Genomic DNA, 19,529 nt, shown 5'->3' with positions numbered 1-19,529 from the left:
TAGATGCTTCTCTGATCTTCCGGAGGGTCCTGGGACCACCCAGGTCCTGTAATGGATCCGCCCCTAATTGTATTATGATACATCAATTGCAAAATAAAATAATATATACATTATAAGGTATTCGAACATATTGAAAACATGGGAAACAAGAATACAATGAGTGTTAAGTATTTAACAAGTCTCTTACATTTTATTGACAAAATAAAATGCAAAATGAAAGTTATCGATTTTCTGTGTAACAATCAGTCTTAAATTTTATGTTTTAATTAGTTAAATTTACAAAAGTACGCCTAACGACGAAAGCGTTGACTTTCATTGACTTCTGCTCTTTGACATGTAGGAATTTTTCTTTTAATTTATTCGCATTGCATTCGTCGATACGAACGCATGGACATGAAGGGAATCAAAATCGAAGCTAAAACTAAATTTCTATGAATTTTTGAAATGTTAAGGGCATTTTGGTAATTTCATAATTAGAGATATTTCTCCATCATGAGCCACTCATGGGGTGACACGTGGCAGGATTACCTCCATTTTCTGGGGTGTTCCTTTCTATCCCAAGACTCTCTCCCTCTCTTATTTCATATTTTTATTTCACTTCTTTTTTTATCTCTCACTCATTCCTTCTCACTTTTCTCCTTCCTTCATGTGCCCAACTCCTAACACCCTTTCCTCTTCGTACAACCACAAATCACCACCACAACCACCTTATTTCTTCGACGTGAACCACCACCACGAAGCCTAGACAAAGTCAAGGCCACCATTGGATTCTTTCTTCCTTACTGTGCACAGCGACCCCTTCACTATGTAACCCTTTTCTTTGGCGAATTCTCGCCATTTCCGGCAAAGGTAAACCTCGAAATTGGTCCATATCATTGTAGATTGTGTTTAGGTTCATGATTAGTAAGGTTTGGGGTGGTTTTGGTGGTGTAGGAACTCAGAAAATACAAGGGAAGTCACTGTGCAAAATCTGGAATTTCGAAACCATGATCATTTGGCCACCTTATAGCCATTTCTCCGGCCAACTCTGATCTTTCCAAATGGTATGAATCTCTTCTCCACATTCCTAACTACATTTTGGCTTTTGAATCACTTGATTTGGGCTTGTATCGAGCTCGGAATAAGCTCTTGAAGTTGGAGGAAAAATCTGAAAAAATTCCAGAAATTCGAAGAAGGCGAGTACGAGTGTACTAGCGACACGTGGAGTGCACATGCCTTCACCGGAAGCCATGTACGTTTAAAGAAGTTATGTACGTTTAAAGTTTACCCAGTTTCCGACGAGTTTTTCAGTTTTCCGCGGACTAGTCACCTTTCAGGCTATTTTCTGGCCATCTCTGGCAACCACTGGGCTTCCAAATGGTACAATCTTGTTCTACACTTTCCTATCTTCATTTTGATATATTATGGATCGAATTTGGTTAAGAAACGATTGAGTTACGAAACTTTGAAAATTGCTCAAACTTCCGGCCAAAAGCTCCAGGACACTTAATGGAGTTTTTAACAGAATGACCAAAATAATGGATGGTGGACAATCTTAGGGACCATTTCTATTGATTTTCAATCTCAGGGACCAAAGTAATGTGTTATGCAAATCTCAGGGACCATTTTGGCTAAAAGGCCTCTTAATAATGGTCCATATTTGTGTTTAGGTGTGTTGGTTGGAAGTGATCCCATACTCCCTAGTTCGATCAACTCCTCAGTAGCGGAATATCTGTGAGTGGACCCCTTCTTAAATTGCATGATTTTAAATGCTAGGATTGCATTCACGAAAAACATGATTTCATGATTTTACGTTTTATGCATTATTTATAATTTATTTACGATTTATTGAATTTACGTTTATGAAAGATTTACGAACCATGACTTTTTATGCTTAACGATATATGATGGATTCATGAATATGAATTTATGTTTTCACATGATTGATTTATTATGGTTTATGAGATAACGCTTTAAGCTTTTGAGCTAAAATGATTTGATGTGAAAGATATGTTTTATGTTTTCTGTGCTTATTTAGCGGGTATTCATACAACACATACACACACGAGTATGTATACGTCTATGGTCATAGGACACAGTTGAGGATATTTATGACATACTTCCAGCTTCACTAGCCACGGCTAGTGTCAGTGTGTTATATTATATTTCTTCTCTGGCACAACCTAGAGTCATACAGCTTCACCTTTGGTGATAGGACTTACCATACTTCTTCACTAGCGTAACCCAATGTCGTACAGCTTCACCCTTGGGTGATGAATATACCTTCGGGCGACTATGATACCGCTAGTTGAGTACTTTATTATTTTGGGTTTACGAGCTTTCTTGGATTTGCCTTTGGGCAATTTCGGTATCACTTTTAGATATGGTTTTATTATCTACGAATGTTTTTATGGCGTGTTAGGATTTTCAAAAAAACCTAGTATGTAGTATTATATATGTGTTTTCAAAATAGGGGGTTGGTATGTTCAGAAAGAAAATGGTTTTCTTATTATTAGTATTATTGTAACAACCCGTCCCGATTTTATCAAAACGAATGGGGTATTTTCGTGAAATTTCACCTTGCGCTAGATCTTTTTCTTTTAAAATTGGTTTTTGTGTCTTAATTGGTGGGACTTGGATTGTCTGCCTTCCCCATCCCCTTATATTTCTGTGGCCACGCCAACATTTTATATTGATTTTTTTTTATAGAAATAATAAGATAAAAAGCAATGGGACTATAAAATGTTAACGTGGCTTAACCGTGACCACGGAAATAGGAGGGGGTAGGAAGGGTATGAGATGGGAAGGGTAGACAATCCAGGTCCTAATTAGTGAGCCCAAGGGGCCTACCTCCTGATTTGTCCCCCGGTTCCCTTCCCATTTTCTCTCTTTTTATGATATTTATTACTCTCTTTTCTCCCCGTAACCTCATCTTTCTCTCCCCTAAGCTCTCTTTCTCTCATTCAGCTCTCACTCTCCCTTATCTCTCCATCTCGACTCTTCCTGCAACTCTCTCATTCCCTCTTCCCCGAAAACACACACACAGCAACCATCACCACCACACCTGGAATGTGATCTCGAAAACCTTAAGCCAAGGGAGTGCCCCACCGTGGCAGTCACGGTGCTTAATCCCCCGACGAACTCTGGTGACTTTCGAGGATTTTCCGACGTAGGTAAGCTTTGAGACTCCTTTGATCTTCCTTCCTCGTAGTCTACATTACTTGGTTAGTGATTAAAATGGCTTTGGTGAAGGTTTTAGCACGAAATACAACTCAAGGGTCATTTTCCAGAAATCTGGAAATTCCAGGCCGTGGTCATTTGGCCATCTTTCAAGCAATTTTATGGCCAACTCCTGCCACCACTTGGTCCCCACTTGGTATGAATCTCTTCTCCAAATTCCTAACTACAGTTTGGATTTTGAATCACTCAATTTGGTTAAGTAACGAAGAAGTCACGAAGCTTTGAAAACTGCTCAAACCTTTGGCCAAAAACCAAGTTTTTCGACGAGCACCGCCCCTTTCGAGGCGTTTTCCGGCCAAACCACTACGAATTGTCCAGCATGTAAGGTATAAATCTTTTCATCTCGTCGAGTACTACAAATTTCATGTTTGAATCACTTGATTTCGTTGAGTAACGAAAAAGTTATGGGCGTTCGAAGTGGTGCCCCAATTCATTGACCTGAAAACTGGTCAACCCGACTCGGTTGCCCTGAAACCCAAACCCACTTAGGCTGAGACCCAGCCCAATTACCCCAAACCCAAATCCTTTTAAGTCTAGGCGTTGGGCCGGATTACCCAAGCCCAACCTAATTATTTTTATTTATTTATTGATTTTATTTGTTGAAACTAAACCCAAACTCTTAAAGCCCAACCTTTTTAAAAACTTAACCCAAACCTTTTTAACATAGGGCCTTTGGCCTACTAAACCCTTTAACCTTTTAAACCCTAAACCCTAGCCGGCCCAAACCCTTTTATGTGGAATATTCCGTTAAGGAATATTCCATTAGAGAATATTCTGTCAGGGAATATTCTCTGTGTTGACTTTTACGAAATTTATCCGGGACATTTCTTAGGGTAATTCGACGTCCTGAATCTGTTTAAGAAGTCTGTTTTCCCAAATTCAATTGTTTGAGCATAGTATTATTAATCGTACCATTTATGTGTTTAGCTGCAATTAATAGCAGTGATTTCGTTATTCATTTTGGCATGGCTTTGCACTAACGGTGTATAGTGAGTGGACCCCTTCTAAAAATGCATGTTTTAATAGTAGAAATGCATACATGAAAAACATGATTTAATGATAACGTTTTATGAGATAACATGCTTATTGAGGCTAGTTTGAATTATTATTATTTTTCCTATAACCCGTGTTCTTTTTAGAATATCTGATGGATAACGATATAATATTTAGAACATGTTTCGAACACCTCTTTATAGTATAGAGGATGGATGACTTTATACTATGAAGTTGCTTTTCAAATATATATATATGTTCAATGGTTTTGTATTTACCTAGTGATCCCTATTCTGCTACGGGGCAAGGGATAGATTCCATCCTGGGCGACAGTTACGGTGTTGACATAGGGCCTGAAGATGGTTTTTCTCTGGCTATTAGCACAGGGACGGGGAGCTGGCATGGGGCTTGAGGTGATTTTCCTCTGACAATTGGCACAGAGACGGGGAGTTGGCATGAGGCCTAGAGGGATATTGGACATTCACTAATGATTACGATATATACGAGATATGTTTTGAGACATTGCACGACATGCTAGGTTTCGGAAAACCCATTTTATTTATCATGCTATATATGTTTTCATAAAACCTAGAGGTTAGTATGTTGATAACTGTTTTATTATATATATATATATATATATATATATATATCAACTTGGTCCACTCATGTTTGTTTTGCGCCCCCTTCAGGACTTAGAATGAAGGCATACAATTCCGGCGTTCAGGCACTTCTGCCTCGGCATCTTCGAGTCCTCACGGTGTAGGACCCATCTTCTTATTCATTCAATTTTATATTATTTCTTTTTAGTATTCTAGTTAGTTGTATGCTCTGAACACGTTCATTAAATGCATATTCATTATATTTAAATTTATAAGTCTTATTTATTCCTTGTTCTCAGCATTTGCATTCAATAAATGGCTTTCGTCATCCTCGGTGTCGGCCAGTATGTGCCTATCCTGATGTTCGGGGAATATCGTGATCGGGGTGTGTCAATTATTATTATAAACTTTGGTCCACTCACCTTTTGTTTTGCGTCTCCTTTAGGAGTTAGAATCGAGGCATACGATCCCGGCGTCAGGGCACTTTCGCATAGGTATCTTTAAGTCTTCTTAATGTAGGACCCATTTCTTTGTTCATACCTTTTTTATAATAATTCTTTCATAATATTCTTGATTAGTTGTATGCTCTGAACACGTTTCCGCATTTGCGCATTTCTTTATATTTACATATTTTATTTACTTTCGTTTACCATTATCACTTGCATGCATGTTAAAATGGATTCGTCACCCTCGGGTGTCGGCCAACACGTGTCTATCCTGGTATTTGGGAATATCGGGGTTGGGGCTTGTCATTCTGTCTAAATGAGAGTCATGACCTAAGGTTGCCTAGGCGGGTTTAGACGGGTTAAGTGGGCCTTTCTTAATTTTTAGACGTATAGGAATTAATCGGAATGATAACTAACCCCGATTTTTAGAACATTCGGCAATTGCAAGCTTTGGGAGGTTTGTGAGATCCATGGATATTGGGCCTCTATCCCAACCATTAAAAGATTATGAGATCCAATCTAAAAGAATTTAAAAGGCAAAAAGGAAGAGAGTTGGCAGCCTTATCACTCATTGTTTTCGAGATTTGACTTGCATTTGGGAGACAGACAGTGTACTAGGCAGCGAGTGAAAATGGAGGGATCAGACTCTGGGATTTATGGGAATCATCCGTACGCCCCGAGGGATCTAAAGCTACCCGGATTCGTACCTGGATTTCTCTCACAGTCCACCATTCTTGGCGTCTACGGCGTCTCCTCCCTACTCGTCGTTTCCCTCACCTGGCTCTTCTCCGGTACTCCTCCTTCCACTCCACTTCTTATCAGATCCAAATTTTATTCAGCTCAATTCATTTCACTTCTCTGCACATTGAAATTTGCTCAAGTAATTTGATGCGTGAATTGGGTTTGTGTACAGAGCACAGAAAGTTGAGCCCTTTGAGGTCCAAAAAGTTCATATTTTCTCAACTTTTTTGTATGATTGCAAATTCATTGGCTTGATTTTTGAATGTGGCGATTAAATATTCTACCTTAAACTAATCTAAAGTGCAGAAAGAGGGGGATTCGAATTCGGGCTCTAGGAAACGTGGCTATGCCTACTTATACTGTTATTACTGATTACATCCGCCCTAGCCAATGTAGCTACACCCGTCTGTGGTGTGGTGATTACTGGTTGTTAAAACTCGACAAATCTCCAATAAGGAAAACCGAATAATTCTAGTGTGGCATTTTAGTTCTTGGGTTCGTTTTGGATTCATGCTGTGTGCTTGTTGATTTGATGTTTTCTACGTTTTGGCATTGATAATTGAATGCTATGTAGCTGTAGATGTTATAGTTTTTGTTTAAGTCAATAAATTTGACATTTTGAGGGAGACATAGGAATGCCTCAATCGACATGTTTTACTTTTTGCTATGTACCAGGGAGATCACCGAGGAAATCGAAACTTGATAGATGGCTAATGTGTTGGTGGGCTTTCACCGGCCTTACGCACTTGATACTCGAAGGCTATTTCGCATTTTCGCCTGAGTTTTACAAGAATAAGACTGCTTGTTACCTGGCTGAAGTTTGTAAGTTCTGTCTCACATTCTTTCTTAATCTACAAGATTAGCATTGGATACAATTTGCGCAGTTTTATAACTACTGGGGCTTGTTGGATTATATAGTTCTTATGCTGATAGATAAAAATTGGCAGGGAAAGAGTATAGCAAAGGTGATTCAAGATATGCAGCTAGGGATGCAGGGGTCGTTTCTGTCGAAGGATTAACTGCAGTTATAGAAGGTCCCGCTAGCCTTCTTGCAGTGTAAGATTTTGAGTTTTGAATATCACAAAGTTTATATGCTGTGCAATGCAAAATTTGATATTCTGAACACGATTTCTGATTCTCGGCAGATATGCAATATCTAAAGGCAAGCCATATAGCTACATACTTCAGTTTGCCATTTCATTGGGTCAGCTCTATGGAACTGCTGTATATTTCATAACAGCCTACTTGGAAGGTGACAAATTTGCTACAAATTCGTTTTACTACTACGCATACTACATTGCTGCAAACGCCTCCTGGGTTGTAATACCGACGCTCATTTCCATCCGCTGTTGGAAGAAGATTTCTGCAGCAGTACAAGTTCAAGCCCAAGGCCAAGACCAGAAAAAGAACAAAACTCGCTGAGCTTGACTCCAGATCATTAACCTTTTAAGAAGATTTTTTTGGTTTCAAGTTATGTTAGTTATAATGGCTTCATTGAAATAATTTTGGATCATGAAACAGTCAATCAAGTATTTCAATCTGTAAAGATGATATTTTTTTGGGGTTTTTGACCCCAAAGATTTACAAACGATGAATGGTTTCTTGCACCGAGATTAATTGGTATGGATTTGATTGTTTGATACTGCTCATATGTTCGGAATCAGCGATAGGAGTAATCTCTTATGTGTGTTCGTAGATTTATTACATTTTTATGGGAAGGATAGGTTGTTTTCGGGGAGAAACTTGCATACCACCAGGGCCCTATACACTCGTTGCGTGTATTCCCGGGGCCACCAAGACTACCCTGTTCCAGGAGTTGTGTCATAACCATATTTTCTCTCCTTCCAAAAAGCAATGAGAGAGATAACCCTTGCAACACAGTTTGCTTTTCTTCTCTCTGTGTGAGAGGTTTTCTCAACTTTGTTTGAGTGCTTCCATTTCCGATACCTCGTTTAGCCGCCAACCTTAGCTTTGGCCAAGGTTGGTGGCTGCCCCTTTCCCTTCACACCTGCTTTTCCCCCTGCAATTTCTCTGTTTTCCTTTCCGTGTGCCCCAATTTTAGCCGTGCTTTGCCCCAATTGGAAAACCCCTTTTTTTATTTCCCTCTTATCCTTCCCTCCCCTGTCTTCCCCCCTCCCCCCATGCGTCCTCTTGCTTCCTCTTCTTCCCCTTCCACTTGGCGTTGCCCTCTCTCAATTCCACTTGTGATCCGATCTACCGCTACTTTGTTCAACCGTTGTTCACGGCTTTATCGGAAGGTGCGTAGAGCTCAAGCTCGGGTGTTCACACCACCACCTTCCACTTGTGTGTCAATCTCGACACTGTTGCCAGTGGTCTCACTGGTTTCCTTCCCAGGTTTATTCCATTGGTGGTGGCAGATTGGTTCCTTCTGGGGTTTGATTAAGGACAATGACAACTTCTCATTTTGTGTTTGGGGCTTGGTTTGGTTTCTTCTCTGGCGGTTTCAAGGAGGCCAGTTTGTGGTCGTCGGGAAGTGCTTCGGCAACGGCAAGAGATCTTGGCAACTAGGGTTTGTTCAGTGTTTTCTGTTGTCGGCTCAACCCACGGGCTGGGCTTTTGTGGTTGTTGTTTTGGAGGTCCAACTTTTGTATTGTGTTTTATGTATATTTGGGCCTGTGTTTATGTAAGCTTCTTGTTGGTAATGAAAAAGTCCGTTTTCCAAAAAAAAAAAAAAAAAAAAAAAAGCAATGAGAGACAAAAACCATGGACCTCATGACTGTAAATCGCAGTTGCTGTGTTTTCCAAATGTGCAAAGAGTTGTCGTCGTAGTCCTGATTCATTGAGGGAAAGGACTAGCCTAACCTCAGAACGTCACCATGGCGTCCTAGATCAATTATACAATGTCAAGTGTTTTAACTTTCTTGCATGTTATTATATTATTGGTCCAAGACACTATTGTAATCTCCCGGAGTTTCATGAAGTCCCTCTCCTTGTTGAGAGACTAATGTGCCTCTAACATCTGTGTTCACATTAAGGAATTTGCAATTAACTCTGGTGGCCTGTTATCGTATAATCACAGTTAAGCGATCGATGACTCCAAGTCTGGCGGGGCGTTATCTCATGATCAACGGTGGTGGTTACATGTCTGAACTATTTAGGGGACTTTGTTTTTTCAATGGTTTGATCCATTGATCCGCAACAAATTTAGAAAATGCTAACTAACTATAACTTAACAGCTGAGAAAATCAGGAACCTGAAAGAATGCAGCTCCATAGAACTGAAGGTAATCTCCTGCCAGGATCTCAGTGCCTTCAATTTCTTCAACAAGCTGTCCGTCTACTCTGCTATCTCCATCTTCAACGACGAAGCAAAGAAAGAAAAACAGAAGAAACATCTGCAGCAGCGCCATAAGACACTGGTTGATAGAGAAGGGGACTACAACCCTGAATGGAACCACACAATGCAATTCGACATGAATGACGTGTGCCTGGTTGACGAGTTTGATAATTCCCTTGTAGAATTCGACATGCAATGTGAGAGCGTCATTGGCAAGAAGAGCATTGAAAAAATCCGGGTGGCGGACTTGATCGATGACCAGTGCAATGAAGCAGTCCGGTTTGTGAGCTACCAGTTTTGGAGTAGCCCTGGTAAGCCTAATGGGGTCCTGAATTTTTCTAAGGTGATCAAGGACAATGATAAGCTCATATTTATATATATTTTACATCAAATTCACTTGTCTTTTTTTAGTTAGTTCTTTATATTTTTGAGCTATTTACTTTGCTTTTGTGTTTTGTAGGATTTGTCAAACAAAGAAAAGAAAAATAGCACAAGTGGGATTTTGAGCAACAAATTGGTCAAAACTGCCGGGGCAGATCGGCTGACTTTGGAAACAAGTTGCGAACAGCTCAGAATGAATTATAGAATGGGCCTTATATGCTTGGAAAGCTACAGATGTCTATTTTCTAAAGCATTTTGCAGATTGTTAATATCATTTTTCTAGAAGAAGTTAGGGTCGTTTTAACACTGAAAGATTCATAAGAGACTGAGCAGTTTGTAACTGCAATGAAAGCAATAAACCCAATAAATCTAGCAGCCAAAACTGATGCAGCCAAGAACAAGCCAGCTGACACCTATACAAATATCAGAGGAAATGAAATTAAAGATGAGGATTAAGAGGGAGTAATTGGCATAAAGGCTACCTAAAGAGTTATAATTGTTTTACCATTTCCTCTCACTTATTATCATCACTAAATGGCTATTAGTGTGTGAGTTAAGGAGAAGAAAATGGGGCAGCAAGTTAAAAAGGGAAAAAGGTTGCAGGTTGCAGGGCATGGTGGAAGGATAGAAAAAAAAAATAGAACAAAAGGCGAGCGGATGGAAAAAGCAATAGAGAAGGAATGAGGAAATCTTGGCATTCTCTTCTTTCGGTTTTATCTTCTCAAACTCATGTCTTTCTTTTGGTTTTATTTAAGGATTATGTGTAACTAATTTTTAGTAGTTAGGGGCTGTTTTGAAGCTCTGAATATGATTGCAAGTTTGTTATGACATTTCGTTTAAATCACTTATATGAATGGATAAAAATTGGTTCACTACTTATGTCAATGATGAATTCTTTATGTGTTTTCTACGGATGCATACTTAGTAAGCATGTAAGCATATCTAGGATTCTAACGCTATGAATATGTGTGTGCCTACCCTTGTTGAATGAGGACCTACATATGTTCTAGAGTAGTACTTGTTAATTGTGATTAACATGTGAACCAATTTTTAGGATAAGTAGGACAACGCTAGTACTTACAATGCCTTGTGATGACTCAAACTCTTTTCATTCTTAATGTTTCCTACTTGTTAAATCTATGAACACGCCATTCTAGATTGCATGTTAGGGACTAAGTTAAGTTCAAAATGTCATTCTCTTAACATACTACATAAGAAAGAGTAATAGGTTGAGTTCTAACATTGAGCCAACTTGAGCATCTTCATCCGGAAATAAAAGGAATTTAAATGAAACATAACATGTTTGCATGATTATTTGGTGGTGGATAGCAATTTCCCTAACTCGTTTTCTTAACTTGTGAACTACAATCTATTTTTATTATTTAAAATTTGTTTCTGTCCTCTTTTTGTTTGATTTAATTTAAATAGAAAATCAACTCTAAAAATCACAAAAATTTGTGTGAGTATAGCTCTGTGTATCTAGTGTCTTCATATAAAATTTTGTAGACTTTGGATAAGTGTAAGTCAGTCTAATAATTATTTTTCGGTGGCTGGTCAGTAGGGACAGCAACCCAGTTTTTGTGACATTTTAAGTAGTTGGATAAAACAATCTTCTGCGGGAAAGACCCTTCTTTTCATATGCTACAATTGACAAAACTTAGTGTTAATAAGGAAAATCAATAAGACATTTGTGTGCTACTTTGTAGTGTGCTTTTAATCTTATCAAATTTTTGGTACCATTTCGCCGAGGATTGTTATTTCTAATTACTTATTTTTCTATTGTTTTCTTTTCTTGTCTAATTAGTGTTTTTGTTTTTTATTTCAGGTACTCTTCGTAGTATATGCATACTCGAAGGTCCAAGAGCATTGATCTAACTTCTTACGATCTTGAGCTTGACACTTTGAAAGCTTCAGAGAAAAATTAAGTAGAAGCATGCATCGGTGTCTTTACCACCATCTTCTCCACCACATTTGAGTTCGGAAGAGGAGGAAGAACCACAAGAAGGCATGGCTGATAACCGAACTTTGAGAGAGTTGGCAATGCCAAATATGGATCAACAACCATTGTGCATCACATATCCAAATGCAGAAAGGATTTGAGCTTAAATCCGGCATGATTCACTACTTGCCTAAGTTTCATGGCTTCTCAACAGAGGATGCCAACAAGTATCTCATGGAGTTTCACGTGGTACACTCAGGAATGAGACCAGCAAATGTGGATGAGGAGCAAGTCAAGTTAAGGGCATTCACATTTACATTAGAAGCTAAGGCAAAGGAGTGGCTTTACAATTTACCTCCAGGGCCAATGAACACATAGAACTAGGTTAAGCAAGTATTCTTAAAGCAATATTTTTCGGCCACAAAAGCTGCAAGCATAAGGAAAGACATATGTGCAATCCGACAACAACATGGATAGCCCTTTGGAGATTACTATAAGCGGTTCACGCATTTGGTTGCATCTTGTCCTAATCATTAGATTTTAGAGCATCTTCTAATACAGTACTTTTATGAGGGATTGTGTGGTACTGATCGTGTAATGCTTGATGCAGCAAGTGGAGGAACATTCATGGACAAGACACCAACTAATGCTAAGGCATTGCTAAAGAACATTGCTGGCAACACACGACAATTTGGAGGGAGAGATAAGCTACCTCTTAAGAAAGTTAACGAGGTAAGTGCTAATTCTAGTATTGAATTACAATTAGCTAACTTGACTAATCTTGTGCAATAGGTTATGGTGACTCCAAAACAGGTATGTGGTGTATGTTCAATGTTGGGACATGCCACGGACATGTGCCCTTCGTTGATAGATCAAGGTGGTCTTAAGCAAGCTAGTGCGTTAGGAGGGTTTCAGGGGCAACAAAGGTAAAAGTATGATCCATACTCCAACAACTATAATGCGGGGTGGCGCAATCATCCATACTTAAAGTGGAACAATCAAGATAACAGACAACAATTTATTCCCAACAACTATAACTATCCACCTGGCTTCTTTCAAGCAAGATCGCAGGCACCATTTCAACCTCAACAACAAGAAGCTCCAAGTAAGTCTCTTGAGGATTTAATTGCTTCTTTAGCTAACTCTACTCAATCTCATCAACAAAAAATAGACAAAGCAATTGAAAACCTTGAGCGCCAAATGAGTCAATTAGCAAGTTTGATGGGGCAACAACACCAACCAGGAAGGTTGCCTAGCCAAACCGTGGTGAATCCAAATGCGGAGCAGATGAATGTTGTGACTTTAAGGAGTGGAAAAGAAGTTTTTGAGTAGCCGAGGATGCAAAAGAAGACTATAAAAGATACAAATGAGCAAAGAGGACAGCTCTTAAGGTGTTAGAGAGTGGTTTTTATTGACCTAGTTTGTTTAAGGATGCGTACGAGCTTTGTGCAACATGTGATCGTTGTCAACGAACAGGTAACTTGGGTCCAAGAAATCAAATGCCACAAACTCCTATTTTGATTGTTAAGATCTTTAATATGTGGGGCATTGATTTCATGGGACCTTTTCCATCTTTAAATGGTTTTCTTTACATTTTATTAGCTGTGGATTATGTTTCTAAATGGGTTGAAGCTAAAGCCACCAAAACTAATGATTCAAAAGTGGTTTCAGATTTTATTAAGACTAACATCTTTGCAAGATTTGGGACACCTAGAGCAATCATCAGCGATGGAGGGAGTCACTTTTGCAATAGAACATTTGAAGCGTTGCTTAGGAAGTACAATACATGCACTGCCTTTTTTTTAATTAGTAATGTATATTCATTAGTCAGGATCAGGCTGTAGTTTTGGTGTCTTCTTGACAGGACGACTAAAGAAGCTTCCACGCCTGCCACTCGCTCCGCTACGGAGAATTTCTTGTGTCATTTGTGTGAATATAGATAGCGGCATACGGTGGATATAGTTGTGACTCATTCCCTTCTCAACAGTAAAGATCTTGTATGTCATTAGTTATATAGAGTAAAATGTCACGTGGTTGTATACATCCAACAAGAATTCGAAATCTTCCCTCAATATGTCCTAAGAGAGTTCTAGAACCATGAGAGTTAAGAAGCTTTAGAATTGAATATGGACCTAGAGTATACAAAATGTTTTGAACTAGTTGGTAAGCACACCTAACCACCCACTTAAGAAGAGAAAACCCCTTTGATTAGCAAAGGAAAAGAAGTCCCACCATTTTCAAAGGAACTTCAATGCTTTTCTTCCATTGCGGTCCTTCAAGAAAAGTGAAATCTTCTTTTCATGCGCATCACCAATAGTTATTGTAAAACTATGAATATATCAAACCAACGGGCTACTTCATAACTATGAATATAAACCGCTTCTGATAACATTTGACAACAAAATTTACAATAAAACACTTGAAGTTGTTGTTTAAACACTTTTAACCAAAACGCTTACAAACAAAAGTTTTTTTTTTTTTTTTTTTTACAGAAGAAGTCGCGAATAAGCATTTGAGCATAACTTAATTTAAAGAAGTTGATCCAATTATTGCAAATTAAGTCAGGTTAGACGCGTTTGAATATAAGTCAAATATTAATTAACTCAGAGTACATCAACCTAGGCAACGCTGTTATGGTGACTCTAGTACTACTCTAGTCCAAAGGGTGGAGTTGATGTTGATGGAGAAGCATATGCACGATGTGAACTTATATGATGATTGTAATTTCACCAAGCCAATTAATTAACTTATATCTTGATCAACTCATATGACTTTTGACCATGCCCATTCAATTTATTGAAAAAGAATCTCAGCAAATGAACTTTAACCGAATGGTTTATGTTTAATTGTGTATTATTAAGTACAATTAGGAAGGTACATTTAGGGTTTAGTTTCTTGGCAATATTCTATTAGGAGATGACCTAATTGTGATTATATATGCCTGTTTTTTTTTTTTTTAACAAACGATATTATCTATACTAAGGAGTCAGAGAAGTGGGTTAAGTCTCACAATGGGCAAGCAATAATATTGTTCAAATTCACCTTTGGTAAGAATCTAACATAATCCCCTTACTTACAAGTGAAAATGAATATTATTAGACCACATTGTTTAAACACTAATTAAGTTATGAAAGAGCTAGCCTAGCTTAGCAAATAATATCAACTTGTGTTGTCTATTTAATGGAAATAATTAAAGTAATTTGGTGTTTTGCTTTTGTGAAAGACAGCTATAAAACTTCCATTGTTTGTTCAGTACTCTTTTCCTTGCAAAGGAAGAAATCTGTCATGGCTTGAAATATTCCGTCGTCCAGGTCTCCAGAAGTAAGAAAAGGGATCAAAAGGACCAAAAAACCCTAGTAGGGTTTGGAAATTTAAAAAGGAAACAAAACACATAATCAACAAAGTTCCGAAAATAGCCTCAAAACTTAAAATACTGTTTTGGGATGGTAAACGAAGAAAATTGGCCAAATCGCCCCTACGTCATAAGCGAAACTGGTGATCAGTCATGTTCCTTACGTTGTTCCTTTCGAAAAATGTATTATGCACCCAATTCTAACGCCGGAACCCAGACCTGCACTCCCTGAGTTTTGTTGCCAAACTTACGCTTGTCGAGCTCCTCTTCGATACGCTCAGCCATCCGTTCTACATCAAGCTAGATATTGTTGATGTAGATAAATTAATTTTAAATAAACTTTCATCGCTATGATCTCAAGTGGGATACTATGTATAAAGGAGTCTAAATTATAACTTATATACGTCATTAGACTCATTACAAGTAGATGGTGATTTGTCAATCTATCAAACAATGGTTGATTTTGAACCGATGTCGTATATAATAGAACTTCGAATTCCTTTCGAAGTACAATAATTCAATATTTTCTTTACTCTAACGTTCACAATGTACTGATGACATAGTTGCAGCGTGTGAAAGGAGACCATGCATAATAAATAAACTTAACCATAAAAGTCATGAAATGCAAAATATTATGTGCATTAGATTAGATTAGTATACGTGTGTGTGCGATTGATCCTATCATTCATCTATCACAAACTCTGATGTTGATTTCAACATAACCATTACCCAAGGTGCATAATCAAATTTCTGCCAGAATAGCAAGCGATACAATCGTCCTTCAAAAGAGAAATCAATGACAAATGACCCTCGCTGTTTATCGTAAAATTGATTTATTCTTTATTTCTTATTGATCAATATATATTGACTTCACTTTGTAAACGCCACCACTCATATTCAATTATTTTATCATGGTAAATTAATTTAAGATTTACTTTTTCTTTATAAGTAATTTTTTTTTTTTTAAAGGCTGCAATCCACCATTTTGGGAGTCGGAAAGACTCACAAAGGCATTTCAGCCTCCCCATAGCCATCATCAGGTGATTCACCAATGTCAGGAATTGAATTCAGGATGTGCCGTGTGAAATACAGGCTTAGAATTTGTTCCCAACTACTGATCCACTCCCTGGTGGTTTTTATAAGTGTTAAGTTTGGTTTGTATACATGGGCATAACGCAACATGCATTATAATATGTAGGATTATTTCAGTACATTCACATTCAGCATGCACATAACTCATATAACATTATTGCATTTTTTTATGCACCTAACTCCAAAACTTAGTGCCTGAGCAACGAATATATAGCTTCACTTTTTTCCTCCATTGAATATTACTTTTCACTGGCCGCTTTACTTAACTCTCACCGTCCAAAGTCCTTTTCATTACCTTTAATTTCTTAGCACCCTAATAAAGTGAAATATTTACCCCCACCTGGGAGATTTTCATATCCTCAGAACCACTTTATATACCCACCAGCATGACATTACTTAGTTGGCTAATCGCAGGGACATAATCGTCTTCAACCATTAATTAACATATGTTTTGTGCACCTAAAGTAACCATCGTTATCAAGCTTTTTCTCCAAAAAAGTCGATCGTACGTCCCACATTTGTCCACAAGTCGTGTACGACGAGGATGCATGGTTCCACTTGCGTAAAAAGATCATGAACTCCATGTGGCACACAGTACAGTGCTACAAGAAGCTTCCGTTTCTGATTTTGTTCTAATTTATTTTTCTTATTTTTTCCTTTACACTTTCACCCCACTCCGTCACCAAAAAGTAGAAGCTTTTTGCTTTCTATATAAAGCCCCCTAAGGCTCTTGTATTCCTTCATGCAAAATAATCAAGCTTCCACCACATTCTTTCTCTTGAGCATCTCACATTTCCTTAAATATTATTTCTTCAAAGGGTTTCGTTCACTTGAATATATAGGGTTTCCTTGCTAACTCAGTGCAATTGTGACTAATTAAGCAAGAAAATAATCATGAAGAATAAGGCTTCTGTTTTCTTGAAGCAGATAATCACATTGTTGAGCTCAATAGCCAAAGCCAAGTCCCTCGCCATCAAGAGCAAAACCAGCGCCGCTAAAGCTCGCCTGATAATGTTTTCATTGGTGAAGAACAAGAAGGTTTTGATGGACACTGTGTCGCACAAGATCCACAGCCTATTAGGTCACGATCACCGTGATCAAGAGGAGGCGGAGGAAGGAGACCAAAACAAGGCGCTTGTTCTCTACAATGCCATGGCCAATGAGTACTCGCATACAGCTGGTACTTCAAGCTACATGCGAAGGTACAATGGTGAAGATGAGGAGGAGGACGATGACGATGATAAGTACCCTGATCTCAGGCACTCGTTGTTCGATGAAAATGAGAACTTTGACGATGTCAAAGATGGCGGGTCTGTGATCGATCTGGTGAAGAATTCCAAAGAGGAAGGACAGGATTTCAAGCTGGAAGACGAGATAGACCACGTTGCGGATTTGTTCATTAACAGGTTTCACAAACAAATGCGCTTGCAAAAGCTTCTATCCTTCAAAAGGCATCAAGAAATGCTCGACAGAAGCGTCTGAATATTCTGACAAATCAACACAAAATAATTACTATGTTGTTTACATTAATTAACAAGAAGTATTGTTATTAGCATTCCAATAGGAAAATATCTTGCACTTTTTTTTATGAAAGAAAACAAGAAAGGCAAGAGTGTAAGATGATTATTTTAGAGTTCTTATAACAATTCTCTAATTAATTACATGTAGGATGAATCGATCGAACCCTATTATTTGCCATCAAACAGGTTAAACGTATCTGATTTGGCTATCTCATGCATCTATTATTGGCCCAGCTTTTCAGAAAATTTGAGCATGGCTGGAAAGTGCTTAGGGCTCTGGGGATTTTTTTTTTCTTTTCTATTGCCTTGTAATTTTACGAGTATAAATATCGCTGTAAAGCTGTTAGTAATGTATACTTTTTGGAATGGAATAAAGGTTGGGGTTAGAATCCAGTGCGCACTGCCACTGCTAGATCTGGTAACGTATGCATGTCAAGTCGTTGGTGGCGCTTTACTTCTTTAATTTTTTCTTCACCCAGTCACAAAGTCGATCGTTGCGCTACAGCCAACAACCTTGGTAGTGGGGTGCACCATATACTTGTAATTAACCAACTTTAGTCTTACTCAATATATAATAAAGGTTTCCTCAAAAAAAAAAAAAAATGTAACAAAAGGTAGATGCACACGTTTTAAAGAAGTGATAAACAATTGGATTGTGTTTTTAAAAACTATACACACAAATTAGTTGATGTGTGTTGTTTGAGACGGCTCAACCTAAGGCCTTAGACAGCAATTAGAAAGAGGCCACCCATGCCTGCCCGATACAATATTTAGGGTTAAGTTCGGATAACTACTCAATTTTCACTGAAGATTCAAAATTGGTCCTATCCTTTTAAAAAAATTAAAACAACTATCAAATATTGATGATGTGGACAATTATTAAATAGATTTTTTACTCTCAAGTCATCTATGGAGTTTTGAATCTCCAAATTGACACAATTTAGCTAAACAAGTGTATGACTTAACTTTGCTAAAAGAAGCCGATTTGAGGAATTATATCTCCAAAGACAACAATTACTAGAGACAAGTTTAGTATTTCTTCGTTACCAAAAAAAAAAACTTTAGTATTTGTTCACCTCATCATTTAATACTAGAAACATCATCACTTAGAGTTGGTAAAGTTATCGTTTAATGCCAGTAACCTAACGGGTGTCTAACTTTTCAAATGTTAGGTAGTTATTTTAAAGTTTTAAAAGGTTGAGAGATTAATTTGGAATCACTCCAGAAGGTTGGGTGCTTATCCGTGCTTAACCCTAATATTTATTTCATGGTTGAGCAAAAACAATTAATATTTAAAAAGGAATAAAGTTTAGTTGCAAGTGCTAGATTGTGATCTTACTTTTTAACTCGCTACATCTCGACTTCAAACCCTCTCTCCTTCCCTTAACAACTCAGAATACGAATATTGTTATACATAATGAAAAGCATGTATAGAGCTGTTTTAACGATGAGACTTTTTTTTTTTAATATGTGGCCCAATACACAAGCCTTGTTATAAGGCGGACAACGAGTTTATACTTTAAGGTGTAGTGATGATATCTCTGCTTACCAATGTAGATGGCCGAAAGAAAATTGAAAACAGTTTATGCTGGAAAGCATCACAAAAATCTCCGCGGCAGTTTCCTCTCTTTTATCTTTAAAAGACTTTCATGGTACGAATATACCATAGCATTTTGTATCGACAATACAATGACATGTACAAGTTTTCTTTTACATAGACATGATGCGCGGATAACAAGTTGTTGCGTCTTGACAAGTTTTCAGTCAATTTATAATTTGGGTTGATCCAAGCCCGCCAAGAATTTGCGTTTCCGAATCCAAAGCCCAGGTCCAGACCATGGGGTCTCAACTGAATTCTGAAAGCCCAAAATGAGGTCGATTCATCATGCGATGTGGCAGCCCACGCGACCAAAATGGCGGGAAAGGTTCCCGCCAAAAACAGAAGCCTCC

At 38.1% G+C, this 19,529-nt stretch overlaps 3 protein-coding genes across 3 annotated transcripts; all 3 read left to right on the top strand.

Annotated features, from left to right (window-relative positions):
- Window positions 1-5,805: 5,805 nt before the first annotated feature.
- On the top strand, window positions 5,806-7,640 carry LOC137737502 (putative 3-beta-hydroxysteroid-Delta(8),Delta(7)-isomerase). The gene is made up of 4 exons (XM_068477004.2): window positions 5,806-6,048; window positions 6,674-6,820; window positions 6,946-7,054; window positions 7,144-7,640. The coding sequence occupies exons 1-4, from the start codon at window positions 5,889-5,891 to the stop codon at window positions 7,418-7,420; spliced, it is 693 nt and encodes a 230-aa protein (XP_068333105.2). The 5' UTR covers window positions 5,806-5,888; the 3' UTR covers window positions 7,421-7,640.
- Window positions 7,641-9,170: 1,530 nt separating this feature from the next.
- On the top strand, window positions 9,171-9,945 carry LOC148691965 (protein SRC2-like). Its single transcript, XM_088683457.1, has 2 exons — window positions 9,171-9,606; window positions 9,938-9,945. Exons 1-2 carry the CDS (start codon window positions 9,171-9,173, stop codon window positions 9,943-9,945), a joined length of 444 nt encoding a protein of 147 aa, XP_088539583.1.
- A 6,859-nt stretch (window positions 9,946-16,804) lies between these two features.
- Window positions 16,805-17,722, top strand: LOC137735972 (uncharacterized). Its single transcript, XM_068475323.2, has one exon. It carries the CDS (start codon window positions 16,954-16,956, stop codon window positions 17,539-17,541), a length of 588 nt encoding a protein of 195 aa, XP_068331424.1. The 5' UTR covers window positions 16,805-16,953; the 3' UTR covers window positions 17,542-17,722.
- The last annotated feature ends 1,807 nt before the right edge of the window (window positions 17,723-19,529 follow it).

The sequence above is a fragment of the Pyrus communis genome, chromosome 13, assembly GCF_041283825.1.
Source record: "Pyrus communis isolate YQ-2024b chromosome 13, ASM4128382v1, whole genome shotgun sequence".
Classification (NCBI taxonomy): domain Eukaryota; kingdom Viridiplantae; phylum Streptophyta; class Magnoliopsida; order Rosales; family Rosaceae; genus Pyrus; species Pyrus communis.
This window is presented reverse-complemented; position numbering and strand designations above follow the sequence as displayed.